A 21,038-nucleotide genomic window follows, 5' to 3' on the forward strand; every position below is an offset into this window, starting at 1 on the left:
CCTCGCGACGCGGAGTGCAAGAGGCCACACGGAGACGCGCGTTTCTGGAGAGCAGCTTTACCGAGCGAGAGGAAGAGGGTCCCCACATCCGGTCCTCGCCCTCGCCCTCGCCCGCCCAGGCGGCCTTCTGCCCCGGCGGAGGCAGCGCCCTGAGCCTGCCCGCTGGGTGGGGCAGGAAGCGGGGGAGCACGGGGCTGCCTGCTCTCCTCACCCCGAGGCTCAGGCCCCTCTGGCGGGTGGCATGGCCCTGCGGGGCGCTCAGCAGCTGCGGCGTCACTTCACTCTGTCACCCGGGGCTACCCGGACGCACGCCTTCCGGTGGGTCTCCCAGTGCTTGACCTGGCACTCCCTGCGGGCAAGGGGGCCGTGAGGAGGCAGGGTCGTGGTGGGCGTGGGGCTGAGGGGCCGAGTCCCAGGATGCCCTCACCTGCAACAGTACCACTCATTCTGGCATCGCGAGCAGCGTTTGGAGGCCTCTGCGCTGCAGTAGGCACAGCGGGGCCGCTCTGGAGCCACGGCCTCCAGCACATCCAGCCTGTAGGTCTCAGCCCACCTGGGGAGAGGGGCAGGAGGCCTGGCTGGCCTGGTGTGTGTGGGGGGATCCCCCCACAGGAGCACCCCGCCCACCTCCATGCCTCTGCGCCCCTCCCACGCTGCCGCCCCGCAGCCTCACCTCTGCGCCTGCAGCCGCAGGTCCTGCTCCGAGGGGCTGAACACGTGCTGCAGCTGGTGCTTGGCCATGGCCTTCCACTTGCCTTTGTTCTCCCGCTCGAGCCGCTCCCAGATTTCGGGGATCTGGGGGGAGAAGTGCAGAGTGGCGGGAGGAGCAGGCGAAGGGGCGGTGGTCCTGAGCCCCAGGCCCCAGTGCCTACCTGCTCAAACACCAGGTCCTTTTTAGGGGGCTGAGGCTCGGCCAGGGCCAGGTGGGCCAGGAACCCCTGCAGGTCTGCCAGGGGGGGCAGCTGGTCCATCAGAGTGTCTGTGAGGAAGGCCCGAAGCTGCGGGGGGGCCAGGGGAGGCCCGTGTGAAACATAGCGGCGGGTCCAGGAACAGGGACGGCCTGGGCTGGGCGAGGGTGCCTTTGGGCCCGCGTCCCACTAATTGCTGTCACCTGAGGCCCCAGGTCTGGAAACGGGACTGGGGCTGAGGTGGGTGGGCACAGACCAAGAGCAGGGGTGGGGGAGGCTCGGTGCTGGGGCTGTGGGGTGGGTGCGAGGGGTTCCCCACCTTGAGCAGCTGTCCTTTGGCGAAGCTCGTGAGGCAGTAGCGGGCCCGGGCCTCAGGGCTCAGCAGCAGGTTGTACAGGGCGATCCACACCTGCCCGTCCAACTTGCTCATCTTTTGCTGCTCGGCGGGGGCCACGGTCTGCCAACGGCCTCCCTCAAAGTGCTGCAGCTTGCCTGCGAGAGGAGCAGCATTCTGGGGGCAGGCAGAGCATGCTCTGTGAGGGAGCAGCTGCAGGGGCTGGGGGACTGACCGCTCCAGCGTGGAATGAGACCTCGGTCGTGGACACGTGGGCCCTGCCTGCTGCAGAGCCTGGGTCGAGGCCCACTTCTGGCTCAGCCATCCTGACGCCCGCTGTGGGCCAGGGGGCACAGTTTGTCCAGCTGTGTGCATGCTGCCCACCCCACGATCCTGGAGGACACCCCGGAAGCCCCGAGCTGGGCCTCGGCAGGTGGAGGAGGACCGTACCTCCTTCCCTCCGGGTCCAGGGACTGTGCTCCAGCAGTTCCACCAGGAGGCAGGGCAGGTTGTGGGTGCTCAGCATGCGGCTCAGGGCGCTCAGGGACAGGCTGGGCGGTGGGGGGGGTGGGGGCGGTGAGTAGAGGTGACAGGCCCAGGCTCCCGCCCTTCACCGAGGCCCGAGGCCGCAGGGCAGCCCACCTGTCCACGCAGTCCGTGACGTAGCGGAGCACGGAGAGCGCCTTCAGTGCGATCTCAAATTCCATCAGCTCGGCCTGCGTCTGCAGCTCCTGGGGAGCACGCGGCGCTGAGGCCTGGGGAGCCGGGGTGCAGCCCCTCCAGCCCCAGGAACCTCAGCCCACCTTCATGGGAGGGACGTGCTCGGCCGCCTCCTCCTCCGGGGGCTCGCCGCGGCCGCTCCGGGCCACCAGCAGAGTCAGTTTGCGGTGGCAGTAGTCCACCAGGTCCAAGACGGTGTCCTCTGCGGACTCGCACACCTCCTGGGGGCGAGGGGGGGGCGGCATTCTCTCTGATGGCTCCTCCCAGACACAGCCCCTCTGGCCCCCGGGCCGGGCCGGCGGCAGGCACCAGTGGGCGGGGCGGGCCTCACCTTGTGGAAGAACACGGTCTCCAGGAGGTTGATGATGGAAGCCTCGTGGTGCAGCTGCAGATAAACAGGACGGGGGCCGGCTGCTGACCGAGGGGGGGGGCTGCCCGTGGAGGGGGCGGGGGGCGGGGGGCGGGGACGGGCTGGCTCACCACCATGTAGATGGGGAAGGTGTTCTGGGGCTGGAAGTCCTCCAGTTTGCACAGCACAGGGAACACCTTCTGCTTCCACATCTCCACGGCGATCAGCTCCCCCACCAGCGTGGGGATCTTTGGGGGAGGGGCAAGCACAGGGCCGAGGTGGGAGGCCACGTTGTAAAGGTTCCTGAGCAGGTCTCAGACCGGAGGGTGTCCCTGCCCAAGGCGGGCGGACTTTGGCACGGAAGGAGGCTGCCTTCCCACTGCCTTCCCAAACCCTGCCATCCCTGGCTCAGCCTACCCAGCTCTCCTCAAACTCCCCTGGGCCCCTAGACCCTCCTGTGCCCCGCGATACCTTCCTGACCGCTCTCCTGCACCTTGACCTTCGTTTCCAGCTGCCCTTGACACCTGTGGGGACATCCCCGTGCTTCCTGTGCGGGCCCTGGCCTTGTTCCCCTGTACACGTACGAGCCTGTGTTCCGCCTCCACATTCAGGGGTCTCTTAGGCCGGCCCCCCCCCCTCGTCCCTGTCCTCTGTGTGCCTTGGCCTCGCCCTCAGCCAGGGCCCTTCGGAGCGCCCCATTCCCACCCCCTGGCACGAGGGGCTGTACCTTTCCTTGCGGAGGAACCCTTTTGTCAAGTGACACCTCAGGTCATCTATGGTGCCATACTCCTGGTTCGCGTCCCCACCAAGCCAGTCCTCTCTCAAGTGGGAAGGCAGCCTCCTTCCGTGCCAAAGTCCGCCCGCCTTGGGCAGGGACACCCTCCGGTCTGAGACCTGCTCAGGAACCTTTACAACGTGGGCCTCCTCAGCAGGCGAGGCTGTCCTAGGACCCATGGCTCCCTCCCTAGTCAACCACACTGTGCCCGCCCGGCACGCCAGGGGTGCCAGTCAAATGAGCAATGCACTCCTCCTCCTCCTCCTCCTCCTCCTCCTCCTCCTCCTCGGGGAGGGCAGGGGTGCCAGCGGGAGGGAGGAACAGACGCCAGCGTGCTCCTGAGGGGGAGAGTGGTGGGTGGGGTGGGGGAAGGCAGACACCGGCCCTGCCCCCCGCATACCTTCCCGTGGGTGACCAGCAGCTCCTGGATGGGCTCCCCCTGGCTGGCCGTGGCATCCAGGATGGCCTGCATGTTCAGCTTCTCCAGGCTCTCATGCTGCTGGTTCCACCTGCCCAGAGGGTGTGTGTGTGTGTGTGTGTGTGTGTTTGGGTGCACATGTGTGCAGTAGGAGTGGGGTGGGGGCTGAACCCACTGAAGCTAACCTGATCCTGAGGGGCCAGAGAGGGCTCAAGACCCTGTACCCCTGGGCGCCCCTCCACACTGGGCGACCCTCCCTCCAATGTCGGAACTCCCTCCACTCCAGGGCTCTGGCCCCACGACTCCGCCTGACCGGGACCCGCTGCCTCACCCTCCGGAGCCCATCTCGAGCAGCGGGAAGCTGCGAAGGCCCCGCACCAACACCTCAGCCTCCCCCGGCAGCAGCAGCTCCAGGTCGCTCATGTCGGGGCCAGAAAAGGCGGGGTTCCGCTGACCCCGGGCCGCAGCCGGCGCTGAGGTGCGGGTGGGGCCGAAGTCTGGACTCGACAGTTGTGGAGCGGTTGAGGTGCGTGGGCCTCGTCGCCATGGAAACGGCTAGCTCGAGTCTGCGCAGTGTGGCCTGGGCCCCGCCTTCGGGGCCGGGGCAGGTCCCCACCCCCTGCCCGCCGCCCCTGCTCGGGGGCGGGCAGAGCCCTATTCGGCCTTCCGGAGCTTTCTCCCCCACGACCGGCTGCGGGGCACGGGCCTCCCGAGCGCCAGACGCTGTGACCCGGGCCCCTCCGCGTCCCGATGCCGAGTGGGCCCGCCCCGTCCGGGCTCGCGCGGCTGCCCCCCAGCTCACACCGGCTCCACCTCGGGGCTGGACTGACCTTCTGCGCAGGGCCCACCCCTGCTCTCCATCCCCCTCCAGCCTGCCATCGCCCCGCGGGGTCTCTGCTGAGCCTGCTCACTGGGCTTTGCAAGGTGCACACGGGACGTTACTGGAGGGCGCCTCTGGCCCTCAGAATGCTGTGTCCACAGCAGCTCCACCAGGCTCTGCTCCCTCTCCTTTTCCGCGACTCTTTCTCGTCCCGCGCCCCCTGCCTCCCAGGTTCCGGCTCCATGGGCCTCCCCGGACATCCCCAGGTGGCCCTGGCCTCAGGGTTCTGCAGCCGGTCCCTCTGCCTGGACTACTCTTCCTCCCTGCGGGCTGTTAAGTCAGCCATCAGGGCCGTCCTGGCCCAAATAATCCAGTCCCTGCTCATCCCAACTCACTCTCTTTTTCTTTAAATTGATTTCAGAGAGGAAGGGAGAGACAGAAACATCAATGATGAGAGAGAAGCATGATCGCTGCCTCCTGCACGGGGGATCGAGCCCGAAATGGGCATGTGCCCTTGACCCGAATGGAACCCGGGACCCTTCAGTCCACAGGCTGACGTGACGCTCCATCCACTGGGCCAGCCAGCCCCGCCCAACTCACTCCCTTTATCACAACTTCCTGATTGTTTTTAAATAGGGGACACATTTACTTGTCCATTGTCGGCTCTGCCCACCAGGTGGCGCTCCAGGGCGCCGGGACCATGGCTCTTTCTCTCACTGTGGGTTCCCTGGGGGCAGGCTCAGAGGTGGATCCAGTAAAGGTAGGGTGAAATGGGTGACTTTATTTACAGACGTGGGGTCAACATTGAGACAGGAGGGGCGAGGCTGCGGGTCTAGCCTCGGGCAGCAGGCAGGCCTGGCAGGAGAGTAGCTGCAGCTGTTCCCCTCCAGCCGCACTCCTCACTTCCAGCAGATGATGATGTTGGGGTCATTTTCCAGCCGCTCATCCAGCTCCTGGTAGCTCATGCCTGGGTGGCGGCGGGGAGGTCAGCACCATGGGCTTGGCCTCCTGCCTGACACCCCCCCCGCCCCCCAGCACCCTGCCTGCCTCCACCCGTCTTGCAGCAGATCTCGTCGTAGCTGTGGCAGCCGGTGTAAAGGCGGGCAGGGTGGCTGCGCTCCTCCCGGGACACCCGCACTGGGTACTTCTGTAGCCTCCGGATGAGGTTCTTCATAAGCCCGAACTGGATCAGCTTCCTGGGGTGCGGGTCGAGGGAAAGGGGTGAGGCCTGGCCAGGCCTTCCTCCACCAGGCCAACCTTTTCCTGCAGTCTCCCCTCCCATGCTGTCTCAGTGAGCAGACCGGCTCCCGAAGCCCTCACCTCCAGGGAGCCTGCCTGGACTAGCAGTGCCCCAGGATTCTGCTCCCTGGGAATCTCTTGCTTCCTCTCTAACCCAGGGCTCCCAAGAGACACAGAGGGGGTGTCTGCCTTCAGGCAGACCCCTCACACCCCAAGGGATCCCCTTCTGACCGTTCATCAACGCGCTGCAGCTGCTGGGGGTGGCGGCCAATGAGGTCTCTCACGGTCGTGCCGGGGCTCAGGCTGCAGTACAGCTGGAACACATCCCGGAGACTGGCCCTCTTGTGCCCTGTGGGGGCCCAGGGTCAGCTCTCCAGGAGGCCCTGCCCTCCCCGAGACGGCCTCCCCAGAGCCCACCATTACCTTGTTTGGTCACGTAGGACAGACACTCCTCTTGCAGGGACTTGTCATCCACCAGGTCCTGGACCTTGGGCGTGGGGCAGTACACGTTGGAGTACTGGAGGGGCGGTGGCAGGAGGCACAGGAGCCTGAGCGAGGGGCTTGGAAGTCTGACGGCCCCCATGTGGCCCAGCCACATGATCCCCTCTCCGCATAACCAGACCCAGACTCCCCTACCTGGAGGATGGACGCCAGGGTCACAACGCCGTAGTACCTGGGAGAAGAGCTGTGCTCAGCTTCGGAGGGCCTCGCCGCAGCCCCAGCCCCAGCCCTAGGCCCCGCGGGCAGCGCTCTCCTGGTGTGACCGCCCCACTCACAGCAGGTTCTGGACGGCGATGCGCACCAGGTTGAGCTCCACATCTGCCTCGGCCGAGATCTTCTGGACGTGGCGGAAGCCATCAATGTAGGGCAGGATCTGGGTGGGCAGGGCAGTCAGTAGGGGTGGGGTGAGGCCAAGGATGAGGCCAGCCTCGGCTGATGACCCCCGGGGAGGGCTGGCACACCTGCTGTGTGGTGAGGTCCCACTGGGAGTTGAAGAAATCCTCCTTGTCCTTGGTGAAGACAGGCACATCATACTCCTGAACCACGGGAGGGTCCGGCCGCTGCTCAATCACCTTCAAGTGGATGGTGTTGGACTCATCTGCAGGGGGTCCCACCCATATTCTCAGCGCCCTCTCTGCCAAGAGGCCCTCCATTACCCTTCAGTCCGTCCAGCAACCCTTAGGCAGGCAGGGGGCTCCGGGTGGGGCCCATCTTCCCCTTTTGTAAAGCCAGAGACTGAGTCCAGAGAGGGGAAGGAGCAGGCCCACGGGACAGCTGGAGCGCGCTGCTGGCCTCCCCAGTCCCATCCCGTCCTATCATGCACTGGACCCTGCACATCATCAGCTCAGCTCCTGGCTATTTCCTGGCCACGAATTTGTTCATGAGTCTTGTCCTTGGCTGGGCTCGCCCTCCCCTGTCACTTTCCCATCCCTCCTCTCCCCCTCCGCTGTCCTTGCAGAGGCTGGGGCATACCGATGGGCAGAGTACACCGGCCTGAGGCATTGAGCTCCTCCAGCAGAATGGTCATGATGGGCACCAGCTTCTGCTTGCTCTCCTCCGATGACACGAAGCTGCTCTCCAGCTGGATGGAGCACGGACAGCATGGTGGGCACCCCCCAGGCTTCCTGCCCTGGCAGGGTCCTAGGTCGGGAGGGCTTTGGAGACATGTGAATACCTTCCCCGACTCTGCCTGCCCATCCACCCAAGCCCAGCGTGTTGCAGACCTCCAGTGTGGTCAGGTAGCCAGCCAGCTTTTTGACGATGGGCTCAAGGGCACAGGTCTTGGCCTGGGCGTCACACACAAAGCCCAGGTTGAAGAGCAGGGCATTGCGGCTGTACTTCTTGTGCTCGATGCACACAGGGCAGCCAATTAGTTTCTTCTCCATGGCTGTGCTAGATAGGGGGGCAGGTGGGGCCAGAGTCAGGCTCCTCCCACTCCCAAGCCTGTCCAGTCCTCCCCGGACCCCCCAGCTAGGGCCTCACACAGTGATGAGCTTGTTCTGCAGCTCTGGCTTGGTGATGATGTACACCTGGACCGTGTCAAACAGCTCCCGGGAGATGAAGTCCTCAGGGACCTGGGGAGGGAGCGGCAAAGGACTCAATAGTGGACCTTGGTACTAGGCAGAGTAAACGGGAAATCCCCCAAGACCTAAGCCCTCTTCAGCGTTTCTCCTCTCTCCCATCCACCCAGGACTACTACTCCTTTGTTTACAAGCACACGCTATGTTCTCACTTGCCTCCTGGCTTTTGCACATGCTGTTCCCTCTGCCTGGCCCACTCTCCTCACTCACCTACATCCCTATGCAGGGAAACTAATGAACCACCCACCCCCACCTCGTGGGACCTGGCATCTCTCCTGGGTCCCCACAGCCTGATTTCCCACAATCACTGCCTATGTGGTCTGTCTGTTCCCTCACGCCGGGGCTGGGACCTGGGTCTGAGCACCCTCTGGGTTCACGATTCTCGGCGAATGAAGGAGTAGCGGGCCTACGTGCAGCGCGGGGACAGGCATCCGCCGCTTCCAGACAGCGGACTGAGAGGGTCCCTATTTCCCCACCAAGCCCGCGAGCCCGACGGCACCTGATAGGTGATCTTGGGTCCCAGCGTGGGATGGAACTCGCTGAAAAATATGCATTCGATGCGGCAGCCGCTGCCCATGGCGCTAACGGGACCGAGTCCTCGGGAACACCAGCTCCCAGGCCTTGGCCACGGGGTCAAGCACGCCTGCGCACTCGCACCCTTCAAGACAGCTGCTCAATAGCGCATGCGCAGAGCAGCTCAGAGGCGTGGCTACGGAGGAGGTTGGTCCCGGAAGTCCCGGTGGGTAGCCGTCACACCCGGAAGTGAAGCGGCTCCGCTACGGGGCGGCGGCTCGCGCGGCAGGATCCAGAGTATCCCGCTTTCTCAGGAGAAAACCACCGCGTCCGATCGGCGCTGCGGGTGAGGCAGGAGAATTCCTAGCGTGGAGGGGCAGCATGCTTGCGGCACGTGAGGAAGCTGCGCGGGAAGGGATTCAGACTGCAATTTGGTCGCAGCTGGGAACTACAATTCCCGTAGTGCTTCATGCCCTATTAGCTGGCGCTCCCGCCCGGTGACGGCGTGGTGCACTCTGGGATTCGTAGTCTATTACACGGCTTTGCGCATCCTACCTGGAAGGTGGGCCAGTGTGATCAGTGCCAGTTCAGATGCAGGTACATGCTGACAGGCCGCCGGTCCTTGACCATTGCTGGTGCCTGTCTTTCTCCCTTCACTTCCTGGGAGAGAGTGGCATCCCTGCCCTGCAGCACTTGCTCCAGTGAGAGGAGTGGACCATCCGCGGCCCTTGCTTACTCTCCTATGCTTTCAGGCTACAGCCACCGGCCTGGTTGACCATGGCTCTTTCTGTGGAGACCGAGTCGCACATCTACCGGGCTCTACGCACTGCCTCTGGGGCTGCTGCCCACCTGGTGGCCCTGGGCTTTACCATCTTTGTGGCTGTGCTTGCCAGGCCTGGCTCCAGTAAGTGTAATTTATAATGAACTTCTGGGGAGGAAAGTGCCACTTGTCCCGGGGAGCAGGGGCAATAGGAAATCTCGGGCCTGACTCCTGGGAGAGGCATGGGTGGCTGAGGGACATACGATGCTGGAGGGATAAGTGGGTGGAGTAGATGAGTGTGGGGGCTTGGCCAGGCCCCCAGGTACCCGGCTCTCTTTCTTTGCCTTGGTGCTCCACTTAGCTGTCTCTTGCAAAGTGCAGTGGGCAGGAGGGAGGACGGCCAGAGGAGTGGCAAAGCATGGCCTCTGACTCGGAGGGACCAGGAAGAGGATAGGTATGGGGCCAGCTTGTTGCAGCGAGGGGGCTCCCATTTTGGCAGCACTCCCTTGGGTGACGGACTGCTCATTCCCGCAGCCTGCAGTTGCGGCTGCGTTCTTCCTCCTCCGCCTTACACGGCCTCCTCTTCTATTCCAGGTCTGTTCTCCTGGCACCCCGTGCTCATGTCTCTGGCTGTAAGTAGTGGGCCTGGCCAGCTCGTAGCGGTGGGAGGGAGCATACGGATGGGTGGTGGGTGGCCTCCTTATGGTCACTTACTATCGGGAGGGATAAGATGTGGAATGTTGGAGTCTGCCCGTGGCACACAGATCCCAGACTTGAACCAGAGTATTGAGGACCCAGGGGAAATGGGTAGGGCTTGTCTAAGCACAAAATGAGGCGGCACCCACCTCGACAGGAAGCTTAGAAAATGCACTTGGGGCTACTTCTGTCCCTTTTTACCTTAACTTACAGTGATGCACCCATTTTCCCTGACACACTGCACCTGCTTGGCCAGCTCTGCCAAGAAATTGTATCCAGTCCCGTGTCAGGGAAACGAAGCTTGTGAATCATTTATAAGGGCCACATCTCAGACCTTGTGTTTGCTGGGTAAGAGATGCCATTTCAGAACAGCACCTGAGGACTATGGAGGCCACCTCTCGCGGGTTACTCGGGCAGATGTTCTGTCCCAGACGGAGTTCTCCATTCCTGCCCCTCCCACGGCTACTCTTGGCGGCGGGGAGAGAATGGAGGGGAATCGGCCCAGGCTGACTGGCAGCTTAGGTCACCTCCATCTTTCTTCCCTTCTGCTGGGCAGCACCCTCACTTCGTTTCCCATGCGGTCTCCCCAGTTCTCTTTCCTGATGACCGAGGCCCTGCTGGTGTTCTCTCCTGAGAGCTCGCTGCTGCGCTCCCTCTCGCGGAAAGGCCGAGCCCGCTGCCACTGGGTACTACAGCTGCTGGCCCTGCTGTGCGCGCTGCTGGGCTTGGGCCTGGTCATCCTCCACAAGGAGCAGCTTGGCAAAGCCCACCTGGCCACCTGGCATGGGCGGGCAGGGTTGCTCGCCGTGCTGTGGGCGGGGCTGCAGTGCTCAGGCGGGGTGGGGCTCCTCTACCCCAAACTGCTGCCCCGATGGCCTCTGTCCAAGCTCAAGCTGTACCATGCCACTTCTGGGCTAGTGGGCTACCTTCTGGGCAGTGCCAGCCTCTTGCTGGGCATGTGCTCACTCTGGTTCACTGCTACGGTCACTGGTGGAGTCTGGTACCTGGCTGTGCTCTGCCCCGTCATCACCAGCTTGGTCATCATGAACCAGGTGAGCAATGCCTACCTGTACCGCAAAAGGATTCAGCCGTGAGCTCTTCGCAGTCTCGAAGCCTGGACTTGCCCCTCGTGTAGGAGCTGGCGCTGGGACATCCTGGACTCTCGACTGACGAGGTCACAGGGACACCTCAGGCCCTGGGGCACTCAGGGTGGGAGTCCTGTGTGTGGCATTTGTGCCTCCTCCCCCCCCTCTCTCTACCATCCCAGAGGAGCTCATGGATCGTGTGTCTGGATGAAACTGGGGTTGCAAGATTGCCTCCCCAGCAACTCAGCTCGTACTTGTATTGGTATGTCCAGAAATTACAGGACAAAAAAAACTAAAATAAAAATTAAGAAAAGACTGGAAAGCCTGGATGGGAGAACAGCCCAGAGTTGGGGATAGTTCTCACTGACGCCATCAGGATGAAAAAGGGGCGCTGGGCGCCACGGATCCTGTTCCTGGCTGCTCACTGTGGAGCCGACGCTCTCCCCAGCACACAGGCCCCAGGATCTGGCTGCCGAGCAGCCCGTGTTACCCAAGGCCCTAGAATGCCCTGGGGCTGGGGCTGTGAGTGTCCCGCCGGGTCCTCTCGGTCTCCCGGCTGCCCACTGAGCTGTTAGATCTGGGAAGTGACAAGATGGGAGTTGGGGCTGGCTGGCTCCATAGGTGTCAAGCACTGAGCACCGGTCTTGGAGCTGAGCCCTGGGTAAGAATTCCCGATGAGGGGGAAGCCCTCTGTCCGCAGATCCCCTGGGCAGGGCCTCCCTCACGGGGATAGGAGGGAGGGAGGAAATGAGTAAGGGGGGAGGTGACAGTGGGCATGTGGTCGGGAAGGGAGAGGGGGGCAGTGGGCCACTTCTCCGGCTGGAGTGGCCATGGGGACTGAGCCCTTGGGCCTGGAGTCAGGTCCCTAACTTTGCAGTTGAGCACGATGAGGGGCTGCACGAGGTGGTCTGACAGCCCAGGAGCCATACCTCAAAGAACTCTTTATTGACGCTGCGGCTGGGCCCGCCGCCCGCTCAGTGGTCTGTACAAAACGCCCGGGAGCCGGGCCGCTCTGGGCTAGGGCAGCGCGGCCACAGCGGAGGGACCGGGAACCTCGGGTGAATACAGTCCTCGGGGGGCAAGGATGAGCAGCCTGTGCGGCTCCTACACTGGCTGGACCCCCAGGACGTTTTGGCAAATCCTTGCCTTGGCTCAGGGCTCTCGGCCACCAGGATCTGGTGTGAGGGTTGGCCCGGAAGCCGCGGCACCAGGGTCCCTACTGCCACTGGCTTGGGGCGACCTGCCGAGGTGCGGTCTTACCTCACAGCCTCGGCGGGCTGGTCCTGACAGAGTGGTTGTCTGGAGTTGTAACCAGGGAGCAAGAGTCCTGGGTAGTGTTGGCGAGACAGCAGGAGGCCGCGGAGACCCCCAGCAGACCCTCTTCCCTCCTCAGCGCGGAGGAGGTGTCGGGGTGGGAGAAGAGGCGCTACACTCAAGGAGGTCTGGAGTTACAGCTTCGGGGGAGCTGCCTCAAAGGTGATCAGGCTGGATTCTGGGGCAGCCCCCTTCCCGGGGAGGGCGGGGACCTTGTCTGAGGGCAGAGGGCTGTCCACCTTGGCCCCCGCCTCCTCTTCGTCGTCGTCCATGCTCGGCCAGACGGACTGGTCCTCCACGCGCTTCAGTCGTTCGTTGAGGGCCTTCAGGGCCAGCTGCCTGGGGTCAGAGGAGAGGGGACGGTCACTCTGGGTTTGGACTTGGCTCGTGCCTCCCAGGAAGCTGCCCCCCCGCCACTCGACTCCTCTCTCAGCAGCATCTCAGGTGTCCCCCTCCCCACGCAGCCCACGCTCCCCGGGGCCTGGAGCGGGCCCACCCGACCATCAGAACGAGGCTCTAAAGGCTGAGCGCCCTCCTCCCCCAGCGGAGGCCCCTCCAGCCTGAGAAGGCCAACGGGGGGCTGCCGGCCTGCCCACCAGGCCCGCCCAGGGGTGGTTCTGGGGCGGCGTCTAAGGGTGGCAGAGCTGGTGCCCCAGGTAGACGGGGAGAAGGGCAAGTCCCTGCCAGTTTCTGCCTGGGCACCAGCATCACTGGAGAGGGTAAGAACTTCTCCCCCCATTCCTTTTTAGGGGTGTTTGAGCCTCTTGGCAAGGGTCTATGGGGAAGGCTGGGACTCAAACATCTGCTCTGGAAAGTGGGCCAACCTGGGCCAGCCCACCCTCCTAAGGGATTCTAATCCTCTTCCCAGAAGAATGCCCAGAGCGCCAGGACCTGTGCTTGAGGTAGGGACGCACCGAGGCCTTGGCAGGACGGGAGGAAGGAGGAACAGCCCTGTAGGGAGGGCACGGCCGGAGCCCACTGGTTCTACTGGCAGGTTCTCAGAGACCCCGCTCAGGAGGAGGCACTAGAAGGTCTATACGGGCACCTGGCAGCCTGCCCACAGGAGGCGGAATGCTCCAGGTGACACTTCTGTGGGCCTGATGCGCAGCCTCTCTGTGCCCCCAGCGTGGGGACAGTCGGTACAGCCTCCCGAGTTCCAGCAGAGAACCCCAATCTCCACCAGGCAGCGAGGACACGCCACAAAAACGCCCGCACCCCTCCACTCTGCCCTCGACTGGCACACGGCAAGCTGGCAGACAGGGCAGCCCTCCTCTGCACGCCCAAGCCCCACTCTGGAGGCTGGCTTGTCAGGTCTGTGCGAGGCCGCCAAGGGACCGAGGTGGTGACTTGCCAGTCACTTCCTCACGAGGGTCAGACCGGAAACCCTGCGGCCCTTGGCATCTGGGAGTGCATGCAGCCCGCTGTCAGAGTGGATGGAGTAACCCCACCCCAAGCAAGCTCACAGGCACAGGCTTGCCAAGAACCTGCCTCCTGCTGCCCCTGCCCCCACCCTGCCCCACCGTCCATTTTCTTGGGCCCGAGCAGAGGTGTTTTCCATGTCCAGCCAACCCCAGCAACCCCAGCAAGACCGCTCACTGGCACAGGGGCCGCCCTGGGGCCTGGCCCACCTGAAGGGCTCTGAGGACAGCCCAGTTCCCACCAGGCCCAGCCGTGCTGGCTGCAGCCCCTCCTCTGGGGAAGGGGAAGACAGACCTCGGTCTTCAGGGCCCCTCAGCCAGAGACACGACTGCCGAGCAGGGCCCACAATTCTGCCGGCAGCACAGCCACCTGGGACCACGGTGATGTGTGGCATGCCCGGCTGGGAACTTTCCAGAAAGGGACGTATCCCATACTCAGCCCCGCAGCCCCAGCGGGGAGTCAGCACAGGCCTGGCTCCTCGGCTGAGTTCAGGGCGGCCGAGAAGCCCCTCCGCAGGTGAGCAGCAGCAGAGCCCTTGGCAAATGCAGGAACGGAGCCTGCTCAGATGTCACTGCTCCAGCAACCGCCTCAAAAACACCAGGAATAACGTTGGCGACGGAGCTGTGGCCGCTCTGCTGAGGCCACAGACCGGGAGAGACAGCCGGATTTAAAAGACCCGTCCTGCCCGGCCAGGTGCCTGAGGAACTCGCTGGGCCTGATGGTGCTGATGGTGCCGAAGGCTCGGTTTACAGATTAAGAGAAGGCGGGCTGCAGGCCCGTCACGTGGCCAGGCCCCGGGTTGGGTAACAGGCCTCCCTGCAGGAGGCGGGGAAGTCTAGTCACACCTCAAGCTCCCCTCGCAACAGGTGGCAGGGAAGCAAGTATCTCAGTTAAGGCCCAGGAACAGGCCCTGGGGCAGCACCGGAAACTGGGGTGGCCAGCGCCTCTGCAGCTCCCAGGTCTCCGTGTCCCTCCCTCTCACAGACTCTGGCTTCTCAGAACCCGTGTCTGGGGTTCCCAGGCTCTGAGACGAGGCCAGAGGGATGTGTCCCTGGCCCTCCACTGGCTCCCACCCAGCACCCAGGAGACTGGCTGTTTCCTGAGACGCAGCAGGCAGCCTGGGCGGGGAGCAGAGCAATATCCCCTGAGGTTGGAGAGCGCCTACGGGAGCCCAGACACCTACGTGCTGAGTTCAAGGCCACGAGCCGGATGCGGCCTCTTTCTGAATCCGCCCCGACACCTGACCCTTGACACCCCGACAGATGGGATGTGACTTGATAAACGCTCCCCCAGCTCAACAAGGTTTCAGGAGGTCCCACAGTACCTTCTCCGCTCCGCATCCTGAGGGTCTGTGCCCGGGAGGCTGATGGTGATGGAGGATGGAGCCCCCACGTCATAGCGCTTCACCGTCTTCTGGCAAATCTTCACCTTCACCAGGAGGCTGTGCACCAAGTTCGCCAACAGCCCCACCACGGGCTGCAGGATCTCAGGGAAGAAGGTGGCGAAAGCAAAGTGGTCCGCCATGTCCCCTCGGCCGCGGCTGTGGCGCTGGTAGAAGCGGAGGTACACCCAGCTGGAGAGCAGCCCGAAGCCGTAGGAGGCCAGCGCGGGGCTCTGGAGCAGCGTGGCCAGCCGCAGGAGCAGCAGCAGCGCCAGCAGCAGCATGGGCACCACGCTGAGGCGCACCTGGGGCACTCGCAGGACCACACAGTCCCCCATGGTTTGCTTCAGCGCCACCAGCACGCCGCCCAGGAAGCCCAGGGCCCCGTGGATGCGGACGGTGAACAGGTACACCAGGTTGAAGGAAGCCATGTAGGTGAGGAGGTAGGCGAAGGCCCCCAGCAGCCCCACGGACACGTTCACCACCGAGAAGAAGATGAGCAGCTCCAAGGCCCCCCAGAGGGGCTCCAGCAAACGTCCGGCCGCCACCACCGTGGCCAGGCTGATGGCCACGTCCCACACGTGCTGCTCCATCAGCCCATGGGTGGCCAGGGTCCAGATCCAGAAGTTGGGCGGAAAGAGGTAGCCTGGGGTGACCGCCAGGCAGCCCGTGTCCACGGCGAAGGACAGCAGGTAGAGCAGCAGCACCGCCGCGCACAGGGCCTTCACCACCACGCTGGCGCTGGCCAGGATGGCCCCCAGGTGCTGGCGGGCGCCGGGCAGGGCGCGCTGCATCTTCTCGGCGGGCGTCGGCCTGAGGGGCGGGTCTAGTGGGCGAGGGGCCTCCCCGGGGCCTCGTCCCACTCCGGCCCCGACGGGAGGCCCGGGCCCGGCCTAGTCACTGGCCTAGGGCCCCGCCCCGGTGAAGACTCCACTTCTGGTCGGGTGGACTCCGGAGCCAAAGGGCCGGGCCGGGCCTGGTTGCGGGGCGGGGCCTAGGCCCCTCGCCCGGGACCTGAGGGGAAGCCCTGGGCGGCTTCGGCCCGCCTGCCCGCCCGCCCTGTGGGCCCCGAGCCAGGCCCAGGGGGCTGCCGTTGGTCTCAGGGCTGGGCCTGCTCCATCCACTCCGAGGTCCTACGGTCCGGTCCGCGCGGGACTGGAGCCTAGTTCTGGGCCCGAGTCAAGTCAGGTTCAGCTCCGGCTCGGCCTGGCTCTAGCCTTCGACCGTACCTCCTCCCTTCTCAGGCGCCGACAAACAGGGGTGCTGCGCCTGCGCGGCCCGGGAGGCGGCGGGACGCCCTCTCTGCATAGGTCTTCCGGGTCCGCGCCATGCTGGGACACCGAGTCCTCGGCCGAAGCTGGGGACGAGCGGAAGTCAGGGTTCTGGGTAGAACTACAAGTCCCAGGAGGCTGTGCGCGCTGGCCGGGCAAGTCGGTGGTGAGAAGAGGTGTTGCTTGGGAATTGTAGTTTTCAGGACCGTTTGCCACCAGCCCTCGGGAGATGGGAGTGGGTGAAGAAGCATCGCTAAACCTGGGAAGGCGGCGGGTACCGGCGGCACCACAGCTGCATGCCACACACTTGCTGAGCCCCCCGGGAAGAGTGGCTCCTTGGCATGTACATCTGAATGGGTGTGTCTTCGTGGGTAGGTGTGTGGGTGAGAATGTTGGGTGGCCCTGGTGTACATATTAGTAGTGTGCGGAACTGGGGCTCCCACGGTCTGGAATAAGCCTGACTCAGGTTTGGGGTGCGTGAGGCCTGACTCAGGCTGGAACTCTTGCCCTGCTTGTGCTGCCCGGGCCGCCCTTGTTACAAGTCAGGTGGAGCCGCGACTCTGACTCAGGTTTCCTGCCCCCACACACTTCTGCTTGCTGGCCCAGAGGAAGAGGCGTCTCCCCACCGACTTGGACGAGGCTGGCCCTGGGTCCCCACTTCAGTGCAATGGTGGCGCTGGCAGGTTGTGTTCTGTGCAAGCTGATTTTTTTTTTTGTATCTTGAGTTACTTTTAAAAAATGTGCATATGATTAAATAATTACCTGACAAAGTACATTTATAAAGTGCAGAACCCCTTCCTGTCAGCCACTGATCTCAGTGCTACTGCCAACATGTGCACAGCCTTCCGGATTACAAAGAGTGTTGACACCCTTTGTCTTTGTCTGGGGTCTGGGTTCTCACCGGATGTCACCCCAGGGTAAGGTTACCAGATTTGACAAATCAAAATACAAGGTGCTCAATCAAATTTGAATCTCAAATAAACAATGAATAGGTGTTTTTTTTTTAGTATAAAGCATGTCTCCATTAAAAATACCTTTAATTGATTTCAGAGAGAAAGGAGAGGGAGAGAGAGAAACATCAATGATGAGAGAGAACCATCGATCGATTGCCTCCTGCATGCCCCCCATTGGGGATCAGGCCCACAACCCGGGCATGCGCCCCCAACTGGAATTGAACCTGGGACCCTTCAGTCCGAAGGCCAACGCTCCATCCACTGAGCCAAACCAGCCAGGGCAGCATGTCTCCATTTTTATAGTACAGTTATGTCCCATGCAATATTGATGTACTAAAAATATTTACCTGAAATTCAAATTTGATTGTTCTCTATATATTTTTAATATATATATTTTTATTGATTTCAGAGAGGAAGGGAGAATGAGAGATAGAAACATTGATGATGAAAGAGAACCATTGATCCATCAGCTGCCTCGTGCACGCCCCCTAGTGGGGATCAAGCCTGCAACCTGGGCATGTGCCCTTGACTAGAATTGAACCCGTCTCTCTTCAGTCTGCAGGCCGACGTTCTATCCACTGAGCCAAATATAAAAAATGTTCTATATTTTATCCGGCAGCCCTACCCCAGGACCTCCGGGGCTGTTGCATGGCACGGGAGGGGGGCTGCCCCAGAGGTTGCTGGGTAGGTGTTGCTCGGTGGCCAGCTCCTGCAGAGGAGTGAGGAAAGGTGTCCTCCCTAAGGCTTGGAATGCCCTCCATTTATTCAGCATCTAAGGACCCCCAGACACAGACCAGTTCCTCTCTGAAAGTTTTGCTGATTTCCTGTCCTCCTCATCTGGGAAGAAGGAATCTCTCCTGTCTCAGTTTGCTCATCGGCAGTATGGGGATAAACTAGTACCCAACTCTAAGGCTGTGGTGAGGAGTCAGCCCGAAGCCACCGGTGAGTGCGGTGTATTGTCAGTATCAGTAGCACCAGGAAACCTCTGCTCTGGCGGTTATAAGTCTTTTCCCTTGAAAAGAACTCAAAGGTCACGCGGACTGGGGTGTATTAAGAGTTGGGATAAAAATGAACTAGAGGGTTGGGTTCCAGTGTGAGCAGCCGTGGCCATGGCGACCCCAGTCCTTGGGCTTCCCCTGGGCTGGGAGAGCAGCGGTCATTGGTGGACTGGACCTCCTCAGAGCAGCAGCACTGGGCCCTGAAGCACCAGCTCCTGGACTCGGGCCGGGTCCTCACTTCACTTCGGTGAGGACCTGCCCCCTGGGCCGGTCTGAACGGATGGCTGGTGCTTCCTAAACCACATCGCATCTCCTTGAGGTTTTTTTTCCAAACAGCTTTTCTCAGATGCTTTTGGGATTATGCAAGGCAAAGGATTCAAGTATGTGGCATCTAGGACGCCTGGTGTCCTACCCGCCCTGGGACTGGATAGCCATGGCCGTCCCTCCCAGCCGAGTGCTCAGTGGGGCTCTGAGGTCAAGGCGACTTGGTTCTTCACGCTACGAATTCTCGCCCCGGGGCAGACACAGCGGATGGGAACCATGTGAAGTGAAAATATGAACATTATTTAATAACTGATCTTCTGTAATAAACCATTTGAAAATATTTTACAAGGAATCACACACACAATATTTTACAAAGTTTCTTGACTTTTTTGTCGCTGTTGTTTTTCCGACTTGTCTGTACAAAATAGAACAACCAAAAAAAAGGGCAGAGAAGAGGAAATGGCCCCCCAGGTCCCCCCCAGATTCCCCAAGCCCGAGGTGAGGGGGCAGCCAGGTCAGGCGGACAATGAGAAGGATCGGACCCAGCTGGGGGTTGGACAACTACCTGATGGGAATTGTTTTGTGTCTGTTTTTCTGTTTTTTAAACTTAAAATATATATTTATTTTTCTGTATATGTTTGATTCTGTTTTACTTTTATATTCTCCATTGAGCACCTGACTACACTACAGTTACACACACGCCCCGCAAGACACGGCTGGCATCTAGGCTGGGTGTGCGGCACGGACACCCCCCCGGCACCAGCAGCGGGCACGGACCATACACACACACTGAGAAAGCGACAAGCAACATGACATTAATTAACGGAGCCATTAATTAATGCATCCCCCTCCCCCCTCCTCCCAGTCCATCGGAGCCCCGTGGCCGCACCCCCTGCCCTCAGTCCCCCACCAGCCCCCAGGCTGGGCTGCCTTCGGAGGAAATGACCAGAATGAATGGTGTGAAGTGTGCTCAGGCCCAGCCTTTCGGTGTGCACAGAGTGTGTGTATACGTGTGTATGCGTGTGCAAGTGTGTGTTCAGCAGGGAGGAGCAGTTTGGCCTCCTGGGGGTAGGGAGTGTGTGTGAACGGGAAGGAGAGAGGACGTGGGCACAGGCCTGAGTGTGTAAGGGCCGGATTGGGGCGGGGGTGGGGGGTGGTGGCCCAGCCAGGAGCGATTACGTCACCCTGCTAAGGCAAAGGGCGCTGTGTGGTGAGGGTCCCTCTGCCAGGGGTGCAGGCAGGGGCGTGTGGTCCCACAGGGGCCGGACACTAGTGATAAATGGTTACATGAGCACCTGGGGGGGGAGGGCGTTTAGGGGACACTGGCGGCTCGGGTGGGACAGGGGGGTCTTTGCCCCCCGCCCCAGCCTTTGGCACTGTTTGACATTCAGCTTTAGATGGAGGGTCAGCTGGGCTGCAGGTCAGGTTAGAGGCGGGCGGTGAGCAGGAGAAGGAGTGTGCGCATGCCGGCCCTCCCGCCAACCCTGCCCCGTGTAAGGCTTCGTGAGCCCCACCCACCCCACCCCGCGTGCGTGTCTGTGTGTGTGTCCTCCGGATGTGTCTACGGGGAGTTCAGTTCCTGCCCTCAGGGCTCCAGGTGTGTGTGGGTGTGTCTGAGTCACTGCTCGACACCTGCCGGGGTGGGTGGAGGGGGAGGGGATGTAGGCCTAGAGGAGCAGGGGGGGGGGGGGGGGGGGGCTGGCCCAGGACCTTCCTGCCAGGCCTGAAGCCGGATGCACAGGGCTCCGCTGTCCCCAGGGAACCCAGTTGGTCCCAGGCGGGTAGCAGGGCCAGGTGGGAGCAGTTCCGTGGGGCAGGGTGGGCAGTGGGGCCTGGTTTGGCACCAGTACTGTGGCTTCCCTGTCCCAACCCTGGGGGTGGGTAAGTCCAGCGGGAATGGGGGTCCGGAGACATGGACAGTTCGCAGCAGATGTGCCGGGGCGCCAAAGACCTGCAGCGCCCTCCTGTGGGCACCCCTGCCCCCCCCCCCCCCCCCCCCCCCCCCCCCGCCAAGGCTAAGCCTTAGGGGCCTGGGGCGTTGAGTCCTTCAGTGAGATGGGGTGGGGATCTAAGGTGGAGGGGGGAGCGGGGAATGCGGGAGGCCTGGGGGGAGCGGGCGGGGGGGCTGCTCAGAGGCGGCGCGAGGTGTGGGCGTGGACTTGATGAGCCTGCGGCCCGGGAGGCAGGCCCAGGAGGAGCAGCAGCTGCAGGGAGACCAGGACGCCCAGCGACGGCGGGAAGGAGGCTCCGCGGCCGCAGTCTGAGGTATCTTCCTGCAGAGGGACGAGGAGCCGGTCAGCCCGGCAGCCGGGGCCGCGCAGTCCCGGGCGGAGAGCGAGCGTCCAGTCCACCATCCCCTACTCACTGTCGCGTTGTAGTCGAAGCAGATGTGCGGGCCCCTCCGGTACCGCGGTCTCTGCACCAGCTCGCACTGCTCCGGGCCGTCCGCTGGGCATGGGTGGGGAGTCAAGGAGGCGGCCAAGGCGGCGTGGGGGGGTGCGGGCGCGAGGGGAGCGGGGACGGGGAGGGGTGGGGGCGCGGCGGGGGCAGGATACAGTGCGTCTCCTTCTGCAGCAGCCGGCCGGCCTCACACTGGCTGCACAGCGGCTTCTCCGCCACCACGAAGAGCAGGTTGGTGTTGCTCAGTCTCTGCGCGTGGAACAGCCTGGAGGCAGCACAGGAAGGCGGGGCGTAGAGGCTGGCCCCGCCCCGCCCACAGACTACGCCCACAACCAAGCCA

The 21,038-nt window shown here is 62.8% G+C and overlaps 5 protein-coding genes across 8 annotated transcripts in view; 1 reads left to right on the forward strand and 4 right to left on the reverse strand.

Annotated features, from left to right (window-relative positions):
* Window positions 1–50: 50 nt before the first annotated feature.
* Window positions 51–4,974, reverse strand: ZMYND10 (zinc finger MYND-type containing 10). 2 transcript variants are annotated; one of them, XM_079794874.1, is made up of 12 exons: window positions 4,720–4,974; window positions 3,487–3,595; window positions 2,443–2,559; window positions 2,294–2,347; window positions 2,046–2,183; window positions 1,885–1,973; window positions 1,693–1,793; window positions 1,228–1,400; window positions 873–998; window positions 674–795; window positions 428–553; window positions 51–349 (listed from the first exon to the last, which is right to left on the reverse strand). In XM_079794874.1, the coding sequence occupies exons 2-12, from the start codon at window positions 3,556–3,558 to the stop codon at window positions 274–276; spliced, it is 1,194 nt and encodes a 397-aa protein (XP_079651000.1). In that variant the 5' UTR covers window positions 3,559–3,595; window positions 4,720–4,974; the 3' UTR covers window positions 51–273. The 2 variants fall into 2 exon arrangements, with proteins under 2 accessions (XP_079651000.1, XP_079650999.1); XM_079794873.1 differs by lacking the exon at window positions 4,720–4,974 and adding an exon at window positions 3,836–4,096.
* Window positions 4,975–5,093: 119 nt separating this feature from the next.
* NPRL2 (NPR2 like, GATOR1 complex subunit) lies at window positions 5,094–8,330 on the reverse strand. 3 transcript variants are annotated; one of them, XM_079794886.1, is made up of 11 exons: window positions 8,144–8,330; window positions 7,547–7,638; window positions 7,288–7,456; window positions 7,037–7,145; window positions 6,526–6,662; window positions 6,340–6,437; window positions 6,200–6,236; window positions 5,987–6,050; window positions 5,795–5,912; window positions 5,372–5,520; window positions 5,094–5,291 (listed from the first exon to the last, which is right to left on the reverse strand). In XM_079794886.1, the coding sequence occupies exons 1-11, from the start codon at window positions 8,219–8,221 to the stop codon at window positions 5,224–5,226; spliced, it is 1,119 nt and encodes a 372-aa protein (XP_079651012.1). In that variant the 5' UTR covers window positions 8,222–8,330; the 3' UTR covers window positions 5,094–5,223. The 3 variants fall into 3 exon arrangements, with proteins under 3 accessions (XP_079651012.1, XP_079651010.1, XP_079651011.1); XM_079794884.1 differs by having other exon boundaries at window positions 5,987–6,080; window positions 8,144–8,328; XM_079794885.1 differs by having other exon boundaries at window positions 5,378–5,520; window positions 5,987–6,080; window positions 8,144–8,327.
* CYB561D2 (cytochrome b561 family member D2) lies at window positions 8,222–11,501 on the forward strand. The gene is made up of 4 exons (XM_079794892.1): window positions 8,222–8,503; window positions 8,910–9,061; window positions 9,512–9,549; window positions 10,204–11,501. Exons 1-4 carry the CDS (start codon window positions 8,328–8,330, stop codon window positions 10,705–10,707), a joined length of 870 nt encoding a protein of 289 aa, XP_079651018.1. The 5' UTR covers window positions 8,222–8,327; the 3' UTR covers window positions 10,708–11,501.
* Window positions 11,502–11,624: 123 nt separating this feature from the next.
* On the reverse strand, window positions 11,625–16,111 carry TMEM115 (transmembrane protein 115). The gene is made up of 2 exons (XM_079794888.1): window positions 14,756–16,111; window positions 11,625–12,351 (listed from the first exon to the last, which is right to left on the reverse strand). Exons 1-2 carry the CDS (start codon window positions 15,604–15,606, stop codon window positions 12,147–12,149), a joined length of 1,056 nt encoding a protein of 351 aa, XP_079651014.1. The 5' UTR covers window positions 15,607–16,111; the 3' UTR covers window positions 11,625–12,146.
* Window positions 16,112–19,235: 3,124 nt separating this feature from the next.
* The window catches only part of CACNA2D2 (calcium voltage-gated channel auxiliary subunit alpha2delta 2), a 107,743-nt gene continuing 105,940 nt past the window's right edge, over window positions 19,236–21,038 (reverse strand). Inside the window, 3 exon segments of the mRNA XM_079794857.1 lie at window positions 19,236–20,571; window positions 20,664–20,746; window positions 20,854–20,963. Of these exon segments, the coding sequence (XP_079650983.1) occupies window positions 20,428–20,571; window positions 20,664–20,746; window positions 20,854–20,963 (337 nt within the window). The 3' untranslated portion in view covers window positions 19,236–20,427.

This window comes from Cnephaeus nilssonii (assembly GCF_951640355.1).
Source record: "Cnephaeus nilssonii genome assembly, chromosome: 17".
Lineage (NCBI taxonomy): Eukaryota > Metazoa > Chordata > Mammalia > Chiroptera > Vespertilionidae > Cnephaeus > Cnephaeus nilssonii.